Raw genomic sequence first — 11,462 nt, 5'->3', positions numbered from 1 at the left:
TTCACCCAAGTCTCAAGCACGTGAGGGGCACTACTAAGTTTTACCCGTTCAGATTTTCACAGTCAATATTGTAGACATGGAGCGTATCAGTACACGGCTAGGATCACATCTTTTTAACTGGCTCTTAAGTGGGTGAACAGAATTTATTACGGAATGTGGACTGTGCCAAACCATAATGAATGGACTTGGGTTCGTAAAACAACTACCGGAAGTATAGGAACCCCGACCAAGAAAATAGGGCTAGGGTTTCTACATCCGCATATATAAACCCCCTTTTACACCCCTTGTACCAATTTTTAGTGACTGAGATTTCTAGAGCTGAGAAAAGACTGAAAGAGCAGATACCACTAGTAACATCAACAATGGAGCAAACCTTTATCATGATCAAGCCCGATGGTGTACAAAGAGGATTGGTTAGTTTCTTATCACAAAATCTAATCTCTTGAGTTTTTGGGGTTTTTTTTTTTTTTGTTTATCAGTGTTTTTTTTTTACTTTGATTCAGGTTGGTGAAATCATCTGCAGATTTGAGAAGAAAGGTTTCTCCTTGAAGGGTATGAACAAATCATCTAAGCATATCTTATTGTTGTGAATATCAAATATTTACTGTAGAATCTATTATTGATTTATATGCATGTATGTTTGTTTTAATAGGATTGAAGCTTATTAGTGTTGAACGTGCTTTTGCTGAGAAGCATTACGAGGATCTCTCCTCAAAGCCATTCTTCAGTGGATTGGTTGATTACATTATTTCTGGCCCTGTTGTTGCTATGGTTTGGGAGGGAAAGAATGTTGTTTCTACTGGTCGTAATATCATCGGAGCCACCAACCCAGCAGCCTCTGCTCCTGGTACCATCCGTGGTGATTATGCTGTCGAAATTGGCAGGTAAATTGATATTTTGATACTTTATTTCTATTAGCTTTAGAAGGATTGGTTCTTTCATCTTTATCTACAAATTGAGCCGTGAATAGATTTTCTTCTTGAAATTTGCGTTGGTTATCTATTGATCTGTATTTTTAATATAAAGCCTAATTCTTTTTTAGATTTAGAATGTAAACAGTTGTCTGAATGAATCTGAATGAACAGTTGAAGACAAACCTTAACCACTTCTGTGTCTACTCTGGTTATCGGTTTATAGATGTAGATATAGAGTTCACCAAATATTCCTAAAAAGACCATGATTTGAAATCATGAAGCCTATATGAATTGATTGATATATTTTTGTTGATTGAACAAGGCATTTGTCTAAGTTAAACAGAAAGATATTTGTTCCTAAGTTAGACTGAAAGCCTGAAAGAGATGTGTTCCTAGGTTAAACAGAAAGCACTGATTTTAAGTCTTAGCACAACATTCACGAAGTTGTAATAATGATACAACAATGTAGATATGTTTATATATACTAATAAAGGATTTTTTGTTACTCTTGCAGGAACATTATTCACGGAAGTGATGCAGTTGAGAGTGCAAGGAAGGAGATTGCATTGTGGTTCCCTGATGGTACAGTGAACTGGCAGAGCAGCCTTCACCCATGGATCTATGAGTGCTAGATGCTCTTCCCTATATGCTCTTTTTTGTGTATTAGGGTTTGGGTTTGTTTTAATGCTTTCCCAAGTATTTGTGGCATTTGAGTTATGGTCTTATATCACATTTAGTTTTCAGAATGTTGACTTCTATTATGATATTTGTGACGGTTGAGCTATGGCGTATCACAGTTAGTTTTCAGAATGTTATTTCTATTATGGTATCCTTTTTGTGCTAGATGCTCTTCCCTATATGCTCTTTTTCGTGTATTAGGGTTTGGGTTTGTTTTAATGCTTTCCCAAGTATTTGTGGCATTTGAGTTATGGTCTTATATCACATTTAGTTTTCAGAATGTTGACTTCTATTATGATATTTGTGACGGTTGAGCTATGGCATATCACAGTTAGTTTTCAGAATGTTACTTCTATTATGGTATCCTTTTTGTGCTAGATGCTCTTCCCTATATGCTCTTTTTCGTCTATTAGGGTTTGGGTTTGTTTTAATGCTTTCCCAAGTATTTGTGGCATTTGAGTTATGGTCTTATATCACATTTAGTTTTCAGAATGTTGACTTCTATTATGATATTTGTGACGGTTGAGCTATGGCATATCACAGTTAGTTTTCAGAATGTTACTTCTATTATGGTATCCTTTTTGTGCTAGATGCTCTTCCCTATATGCTCTTTTTCGTCTATTAGGGTTTGGGTTTGTTTTAATGCTTTCCCAAGTATTTGTGGCATTTGAGTTATGGTCTTATATCACATTTAGTTTTCAGAATGTTGACTTCTATTATGATATTTGTGACGGTTGAGCTATGGCATATCACAGTTAGTTTTCAGAATGTTACTTCTATTATGGTATCCTTTTTGTGCTAGATGCTCTTCCCTATATGCTCTTTTTCGTCTATTAGGGTTTGGGTTTGTTTTAATGCTTTCCCAAGTATTTGTGGCATTTGAGTTATGGTCTTATATCACATTTAGTTTTCAGAATGTTGACTTCTATTATGATATTTGTGACTGTCGTATTTGTTTGGATTCGTCAAATTCGATTTCGATTTGAATAATGAGTCGTGTTCCCATAAATTCTGATGAGGGATAGTACATTGTTGTTCCGAAATTTATTTCGGCCCAAGTGGTGGTTGATTGTAGTGAAAAATTCGGCACAAGCAGTTTAGTCTTTACTCTTTAGTTTTCTTAGTCTTTAGTTTTGCAATAAGAGGCTTCGCATAAACACAAACACCCTGATCAAAAAAAAAAAAAAAAAAAAAAAACACAAACAGCAGGCTTAACTTCTTACTTGTTTCAATTTTACTTCTATTCAACATGTTTATAGTCACACCCTGATCAAAAAACAAAAAAAAAAAACACAAACAGCAGGCTTAACTTCTTACTTGTTTCAATTTTACTTCTATTCAACATGTTTATAGTCATAGAATCATCAAAGAAACATGATGGCTGGTGACATGCTGTGGATAGGGAGGACCATGAAGTGGCTACCCCTCCACCACAGGATTGGTAGCGGTGGGCTTTTTAAATCACTAGTGTACCCTAATATCTTAATCTCGGTGTAGAAAATTGGTACACCAATTTGGTCCACCTTTAGCTTTTTCCTGCTGGTGCAGTTTCACGCAAATCATAATGTAAGAATGTCATGACAAATATGGGCACCATGATAAGTGAATACATGTCAATTCTTCAATGAATTATGTTTCATGGTTCGAGTCTTCTTCCCATTGCGAGGATTACATGCTTAAAACTTGTAACATGGAAAACAAATATGCGCATCATGTCAAGTGGAATACATGTCAATTCTCCAATGAATTATGTTTCATGGTTTGAGTCTTCTTCCCATTGTGAGGATTACATGCTTAAAAACTTGTAACATATTTACATTTGAGATACTGGACGCTATAGTAATACAGAAACCCAATCGAAACTTCCCAAAATTAGAGATGGAGATGGTGAGCGCAGAGTTGCATATCTAAAAGTACAGAACAGAAATGTAAAAAGTACGTTAAAAAATCAAAGAGAGAAGAGAGACAGGGACAACAAGTATTTTTGCCTTTTTAAACTATATAGCACATCATGAGATTAAGAATCTACTGTAGGAGACTGAAGTAAGGCATGTCTTCAATACGTGTAATATCTTCAAGCAGCAATAGCTGCTTTTCTAGCTCATGTTGGGTGGATTTCATCACCGTCTGCATAGAAAAACAAAAATGCTCATCTTCTACTCAAAGGCAAAAAGGTTAGGCCAAATATATATCAGGAAGAAGACCACATACATTGAAATCCATGTATGAAGCATTCATAGCAAGCCACTGTTGATCCATCAACTTGAATGTTATGCAGTACAGTATGTCGAAGGCATCATCGTTTTCTGTTATAACCCAAAATAATGAAGTAAGATGGGAGAAAATATGGAAATTGCAATGAATCAGATCAAATTTCTAGCGAAAGCACAGGCCCCTGTATAATGGAGACATCAAATCATAAGATTATATTAATTCAATATTACCTTCAAGTAACTTCAAGAATACAACCCCAGTCATTGTACGTGGTTTAACTGCAGAGTCAAAATTAAAATGATAGTTATTATACTGAAGAACTTGTATTTTTCATATAGGCATCGACTCTAAGCTAGTCAAATTTATTCTGGTACAAGCACTTTACAGAAACTTAGCTAGTTATATTAAATCCATGTAAGAACCTCAGATTTAACTGGACTATGCAACCAATGAATATGACTACATCTCAGTTTTAACGGGACTAGACAACTAATGGATACATAATGTGACATAGTCAATCGTTTTATATACAAAGCTAGAATAATCTTGGGCATGATCCAAGTGCTGTACCAACTTCCACTGATGGGGGGCACAGTGCTAGCCACGGCATTCATAAAATTAATTTCCTTGGTATTACTCGATAACTGGAGTACACTTATAGCTACGACAGCTCTGACGGTAGTTTCTCCGACCTTTTTATAGTCGGAGACAATATTTAAATTTTGATTGGTCTGGACATAGCTGTATTTTCTATACATGTTGCATAACAGGGAGAAACATACAACTAACTAACATGGAATTGAAGGCAGATGACATAAACCTGCTTCAAGATCAAGCATCTGAATAAGCATGAACGTGATGTTTACTCCAGCTACCGCAAAGGGGTATTCCCACATTGCTCGATTACCTTCCTGCTTTTGGAGAAGATCTTGGTAGGATTTCTGCATTAAAACAAATTACTCCTAAGTATCACAGAGACGATGTGAATTACACAGGAAACTGAGGCGTTCAGATTCATATCAGTTCCATATATACATTAAGCACAGAAGACTCATGTTACGCAAACAACTTATCTATAACCAAATCTGAGACAAGATGGAGAGCTAAAGCGTACGAGCCTGATACCTAAATCCCTGTTTCAATCATTACAAGAAAGCAAGAAGCTAGCCGAACTCTATTGGAGACTTGTAAGGTAAGATGCGGTTGTACAACTGACTTAGGTTTAAGTCTAATGAGGCAGGTGAATCAAACTACTTAGTCTTGTTCCAATGGAAATTTTCCCCAAACTTTCAAGGTATTTGACGGTCTCACCAGCAGTATTCTCGATACTCTAATTCTTTTATTTCAAACCATGTCAAGGACATACTATATCTAATATTATTCCTCTTCCTGTAATGTGATCAGCTGATACGTAAACTTTCAATTTCTTGCTTTTCCGGTCCGTAAGGATAATAATTACAGGACTCCAAGCTTATTCTAAGCTTCTGATTTTTTAAAAATCACAGTTTACTCTTAGAAATACGCGAGCAATTCGTTGGTTACAAAGAAGCATATTAGAGTTCAGTTGCAGACATTAAGTTGACAAGTGAAATGTATCAGTAGCAAGCTGAGCATAAAATCTCAATAAACAGGATGGTTCATGTGTGTGTGTGTGTCGGGTGAGAGAATGAGAGAGAGACATACTGGAAACATTTTAGCGAAGAAGAGCAAGTTTTCCAGTGATATAAAACCCCCTCCTCTACAAGATATACACCAAATTGGTTGTTAATATTAGGATCAAAATAAAGAATTGTGAAGGGTATGCGTAGCTAAAGTAAGGACCATTGTACCTGAAATCTGTAGCTGGATCTTTTCCTTGCCATCCCATTTCCTTCCACTGATCAGATACTAAATCACTAAGTTCTTCTTCAGGGAAGGATGCATTCCATAATTCCTTCAAGGCTTCCTACAACAATGTTAATATGCAACCCTTGTCATTCGTTGTCGGATAACAAGCATTCAGGATAATGAATCACTATTCACTAAAAATATTCAGAATAATAGGGCTGACTGAAAATGACAAACTCCAGGCACACCGTATATATTTTTCATTTCATTCGATTTTTATCTACAAATACCGATTCTGGTATTACATTGTACATATCAGCATGTCGGATAGATGAATGTATGAAAAATGGGGAAGAATAATAGTACCTGGTGATCTGGATCTGCATTATCATAGTTAACTTCTATACGTCTTTGTAGCTTCTGCAAGCACTCCTCCTGAAAGCGTAATAGCAGGGGGGATTATGATATATTTGAGTAATTATGTTCATAGGGGATGGGGTAGGGGATGCGGGTGGATACTCGAATAATAAGAAGTCTATCTTCTCAAAAATATTGTTTGTCTGACACAACATTACACCCAGTTTTAACTCTTCATCTCTTCTATGGTTACCGATAAAATACTACCAGTTTTGTTATACAAAAGAGTCAACTAATAAATGTAATCACTAAGAAGATCTGAAAGAGATGTTTGCTGAGGTAGGACGAACTATTCCTGTCATGTAACAGTTTGGCTTATTCGATAAAAAAAATCAGCACCAGCTGGAAGCAGTTTTGAGAAAGAGGATGGCTCCTAGAAGCAAAAAAATTGGTTGTTGATGTAGTCAGAGACTTAAATGGAAAGTAGTCTTGGACTCTGTAAAGAAAATAAAATGAGGCAACACTTCATATAGAAGATATGTTCACGTGGGAACCACGAGGAACAGACTCCAAGTCATGATTCACTTTTTGTTTATAGGTTACCCTTCTCAAACCACAGAAATACAAGGAACGAAAATGTTTTTTTTCTTCTAGTCTTTTCGATATCCAATCCCGATTTCTTTTTAGACATTTACCAACCCATCCCAATATCTGACACCTAACATAGTTCCTATCACTTTTTTTCTCTGAGTCTTAATATCACTTTCACAAGCAGAAGACTGCAAAAACACCTAAGCATATTTACCTCTTGAGTCAAGTACCAGAAAAATGGTAATATGATGGAGAGAGAAGGTATGACCTGCTTTAATCGAGACGAAAGGTGGACTGATATGATGTATGCGAACTAATCAATTACTTATCTTTTAGCACAGGATATCATCAGTACCCACAGGTGACAGCAGGAAAGGTGGTAGTCTGTGGATATATAGACTTCATAAATGTCGTTTTTCTTTCGATTCATGAAATCCAATTTACTGTAATTACTCAATTGGGGCTATTGATATAGAATACACCAGTCACATTTGATGTTACGCTCAATTGCGCTCAATATATTATCTACCATTCCAAGCATCTACCAGAGGATATACACCTGAGACACTATGTTATATGCATACAAACCAGTTGATTTACTTACTCAATGCTACACATACATGCAAAAATTAGCACTTCACGAAACGAGACACAGGGAACACAACATAAAATATACAGCTCAACTATCCAACAATGACTCTCACCTGAGATGGAGTCAAGTCAAATGACAAGCGAGGATCGCTATCGCTACCTTGAACACAAACACATGAAAAACCTTTTCCAATCCATGCCCCTGATCCTGCCACAATCTCAGCTGTAACAATATTAGTTCCAGAAAAATGAACTGCAGTATATGTATCATTTATTACCAAAAAGTAGTTCTATTTACCAGATAGAAGAAACAAGGAACTTCACTTAAGCCTGAGAAAATGATGCGAGTTGAATAAGGTTTAATCAAACTGTTACTGTCAGCAGGAAATCAAGATTCCCACAACTCTCTATTCTTACCCTAAATTGGAACTAGAAGAAACCTAAAAACCGTGATCAACAGCCTCATGCAACCAAGCATCTCATCAATAATAAGTAACTTCCTAATTTTGAACCCTAAATTCACATCACACCATATCGAATCGAAGAGAACATAACCAAAGAAATTCATAAGTAGGCATCAGCAGCTCAGTTGAAAATTTAACCTAGACAAAACAAAAGGAATGAACTCCTCTAGCAACTACATCATCTAATTAACTTCAAAAAAAAGCCAAAATCTAAACAAAAAATAGAAATCGATGAATACAGAAACTGAGATTGTATTTATACATACCAGTATGCGAATGATCTTGAGTAATCCTTCTAACAGCAACAAATGATCCTCCACGTCCATCCATAGCTTTCTCTCCAGTATTATTATACCATTAATAAACCAAAGTACTAACAAAATTTCAACATTCAGAAACCAAATCTTTCTCTTGACTACTCTTTATACAGATACAGTAGTACGATTTCTTCAAAACAATGCGCTGAAATCCAATCAAATCTCGAGAAATCTAGTTTTTCAATAAACTCACTCAAATCCTGTTAAATCTCCAAAAGTATAAGAGAGAATCGAGAATTCGTTTCCCTCAAGAAGCTCAAATTTCATCAACACTAAAACAAATAACCAAATCCAAGAACTTGAAAGAAAATCAAATCACAACAATAGACAATGAATTTCTACTAAAACCTCTTCAAATTCTAGGGTTTCAAATCTTCTCTACTCCGGTATTTCTCTCTCCGGAAGAAAAAAAAAAAAGAAAGAAAAAGAAAAACAAATCGGTACAATAAACCTGTTTTTGTTTGTCTGGTGAGAAAAATGTGATAATTCTTTGCCCATAAATATACCAAAGAGCGGGAAATATCTTTACACAGCGGATGGCTGTGTGTTCATTGTGTAGTCTACGTGTCGATGGATTAAAATAGGAGCAGCAAAGTAGTGATGCATGAGAATGTAATGAAATCGTTACTTTTGATTATTTTAAGTTATCATAAAGCCAGGGAAAAAGTTGGATCCAAAAGTGGCGTGTTTGCATACATCAGAATACCACATGGGAGGTTGCATCTGCATGCCTAGCGAGGAGGACCACGGCAACTAGTTGGACAAAGTTGCCAAACCAAACGAAACCTTTTTCCTTTTTTAAAGTTATACTAGGAGTAGGGACTGTGGCACTGACATCTATGCCCCAGTTGTTATTTACAGTTTATACAATTACAGCACCTTGTTTGTCCTCTAGTTCGATTTCCTTCGGGTTTCCCCTGCAGGTCCGGGAGTAGAACATAGAATGAAGCAGATGTCATTGGAGTATAATGATAAACCGGTTGAGTAATGATATAATGACCTGAATTCGAAATTCGTAATCATCGTTGTCGAATTTTTTTATCGATAAAATATAAAAAAATAATTAAAAAAATATATCAGAAAATGACCGAATCGAACAAGTTCTCGTTAATATCATCATACTTTAGAATTTCACCGGCTGGACCCATAAGATATCCAAAATATCGGTAGTTACGTTTAAGCAACGGGTAATCTTGGTTTTGCCTCAAGAATTGCGAAATCCAGCCATGCATGGATCTAGTAATCTTGGTACTTGGGAAGTGAATAAGAACTAATTAAGATATTTTATTTATAAATCAAAGGAGGAACACTGTTCAATGTACTATCTATATAAACTAGGTTAAACTTAAGATCAGAACTATAATATTTTTTAATTTATATCTAGGCACTCTAAGCCAGGCTAAAATTAAAAGTATCTAGACTTAATCTACTAGGTTAAAAAAGAACGCCCAATTGGGATATTAAAATTAATTGGGGATAAAAAAAAAAAGACAAAAACTGAATCCAAATATCAAATCAAGGTCACCCATTATCTAATTATTTTTTAAAATCCTAATCTACCCTCACTAATCAGGTTTAGTGATTAATAATAATTAATAAAAAATTTAAGTATTTGTTAAATGATTAGTATGTACTGGATCCAAATATCAAATTAGAGTCATCCCTTATCTAAGTATTTTTTTAAATCCTAATATACCCTCACTAATCAGGTTTAGTGGTTAATAATAATTAGTAAAAATTTTAAGTATTTGTTAAATGATTAGTATGTACTTGTATTTGGGTGAGTGAGATGAGAGTAGAAAGATGGAAAAAAAATTGAGAGGGAATTTTTTTTGGTGAAAGTGGAAGATGATTGTGAAGAGAGAATTGATGTTAAGAGGTTGAAAATTTGATTTTTTTTCTTTGAAATCCACCATTATTGCAGCTGAAATAGCTCGGTGCCGTCATTATATAAAAAGGTCTCCTATTTTTTCAAAAAAAAAAAAAAGGTTTTGAAGATCAAAACCAGAAAATTTCCAATAAATGCCGGCATGGTTTTTTCGGTTGAATACAAAGAGACGAAGACCAAAAAAACGAATGGTTTTTTTTTTTTCCTGAAGCATCTAGTTTCAAATTTGGTTAATCGTTTGAGCTACTTATTAGTCGCCAAGGCCCCCATCCTGCACTATACACTATGTCCCCATACGGCACGTGAAAAGGCCGGACATCCATACAGTGGTCCTTCAGATGTGTTTAGGTACCCACCAAAACTACCGGCATTTTCAATCCTATTCTTTTCTTTTTAGGTATTGTCCTGCATTTTATTGGTGGAAGTGGAACCATTTAACACATGGATCATCCGGACCTACGACTGCACGACCTCATGAGTGTTTGGTGTCGGCATCACAAACGGATAGCGTACGGATTTCTTTTCCTTCTGTTAAATCTTAAACATATCTAGGGATTAGGGGTGTAAATATTACCCGAAAAAACTCAGCCTGCCCGTACCCGCCCAAGCCCGCCTGTACCTGAAATTTCCCAAAGCCTGTTATGGCCCGTTGCGGGCTACCCGGCCTGGCCTGGATTAATTTATTGGGCGGTCTCGGGATTTGCGATTAATTATGATGCCCGGCCTGATACCCGGCCTGGTGCCCAGCCTGAAAGGCTTCTATGTGATATTAATCATTTAATATCCTCTTAAAAAGAATTAAAAGTTACAATTTTATAATTGTCAATTTTGTGTCAAGAAAAATAAAATATATAATTGTTTTTACTTATAATTAACCTTTTCAAAACATTAATGGTAATATATTTTCTTATTAGAAAGTTTATTGTACTCTAATTAATTATTTATTATAGCCTAAAATTAAAAATTTGTCAGTGTAATTTAAATATAAAATAATACTATCACTTTACTTACGATATGTGATGTTGGAAAGGAAAGGATATTGTATTTAATACCGTTCATTTGAAAATTTAAACTTCAAAAAAAAAAATCAAAATAGTGGCCTGTCCGGCCCGATCTGGCCTGCCCGTATAAAAAGTGGGCTTTGGACGGTCTTTGGGTAGCAAATTATCTACTTGTACCCGGCCTGTCCGGCTTGAATTTGTTTACAGGCTCACAAATATTAAGCCTGGCATGCCCGACCTGTCTTAGTTTTTGGGTCGGGCGGCCCGGCCTGCCCGAATTTACACCCCTACTAGGGATGGCCATTTGCCCCACCCAAACCCATCCCCGTGGGTACCCGCCCCTATTGGGTACGGTTTTACCCGTACAAACGGGGTTGGGGTTGGGTATGGGCAATATCCGAAATTGGTGAAGCGGGGATGGGGCGGGGATGGGATTCTAGGTCCCCGCCCCGTACGTTCCCATTTTAGGATTTTATATTTTTATTAATTATTTATATTATATTTAAACTAAGATATTATATTATATTATAAAAAAAAGGTAAAAGTATAAGATATCATTAATTATTTATATTATATTTAAACTAAGAAATTATATTATATTATAAAAGAAAAGGTAAAAG

At 35.7% G+C, this 11,462-nt stretch overlaps 2 protein-coding genes across 5 annotated transcripts; one reads left to right on the top strand and one right to left on the bottom strand.

The window, feature by feature from the left end:
• The first annotated feature begins 210 nt into the window (after window positions 1-210).
• On the top strand, window positions 211-1,914 carry LOC113297275 (nucleoside diphosphate kinase 1). Of its 2 annotated transcripts, XM_026545706.1 has the most exons (5): window positions 211-413; window positions 504-552; window positions 653-884; window positions 1,429-1,582; window positions 1,795-1,914. In XM_026545706.1, exons 1-4 carry the CDS (start codon window positions 363-365, stop codon window positions 1,544-1,546), a joined length of 450 nt encoding a protein of 149 aa, XP_026401491.1. In that variant the 5' UTR covers window positions 211-362; the 3' UTR covers window positions 1,547-1,582; window positions 1,795-1,914. The 2 variants fall into 2 exon arrangements, with proteins under 2 accessions (XP_026401491.1, XP_026401490.1); XM_026545705.1 differs by lacking the exon at window positions 1,795-1,914 and having other exon boundaries at window positions 212-413; window positions 1,429-1,755.
• A 1,391-nt stretch (window positions 1,915-3,305) lies between these two features.
• LOC113297274 (ELMO domain-containing protein C-like) lies at window positions 3,306-8,383 on the bottom strand. 3 transcript variants are annotated; one of them, XM_026545703.1, is made up of 9 exons: window positions 7,903-8,383; window positions 7,286-7,380; window positions 6,000-6,068; window positions 5,636-5,751; window positions 5,490-5,544; window positions 4,627-4,747; window positions 4,037-4,084; window positions 3,804-3,898; window positions 3,306-3,719 (listed from the first exon to the last, which is right to left on the bottom strand). In XM_026545703.1, exons 1-9 carry the CDS (start codon window positions 7,964-7,966, stop codon window positions 3,618-3,620), a joined length of 765 nt encoding a protein of 254 aa, XP_026401488.1. In that variant the 5' UTR covers window positions 7,967-8,383; the 3' UTR covers window positions 3,306-3,617. The 3 variants fall into 3 exon arrangements, with proteins under 3 accessions (XP_026401488.1, XP_026401487.1, XP_026401489.1); XM_026545702.1 differs by having other exon boundaries at window positions 7,286-7,395; window positions 7,903-8,382; XM_026545704.1 differs by lacking the exon at window positions 6,000-6,068 and having other exon boundaries at window positions 7,286-7,395.
• Window positions 8,384-11,462: the final 3,079 nt, after the last annotated feature.

The sequence above is a fragment of the Papaver somniferum genome, chromosome 7, assembly GCF_003573695.1.
Source record: "Papaver somniferum cultivar HN1 chromosome 7, ASM357369v1, whole genome shotgun sequence".
Taxonomy (NCBI): Eukaryota; Viridiplantae; Streptophyta; class Magnoliopsida; order Ranunculales; family Papaveraceae; genus Papaver; species Papaver somniferum.
The sequence above is the reverse complement of the archived record's forward strand: the minus strand, read 5'-3'. Positions and strand labels throughout refer to the sequence as shown.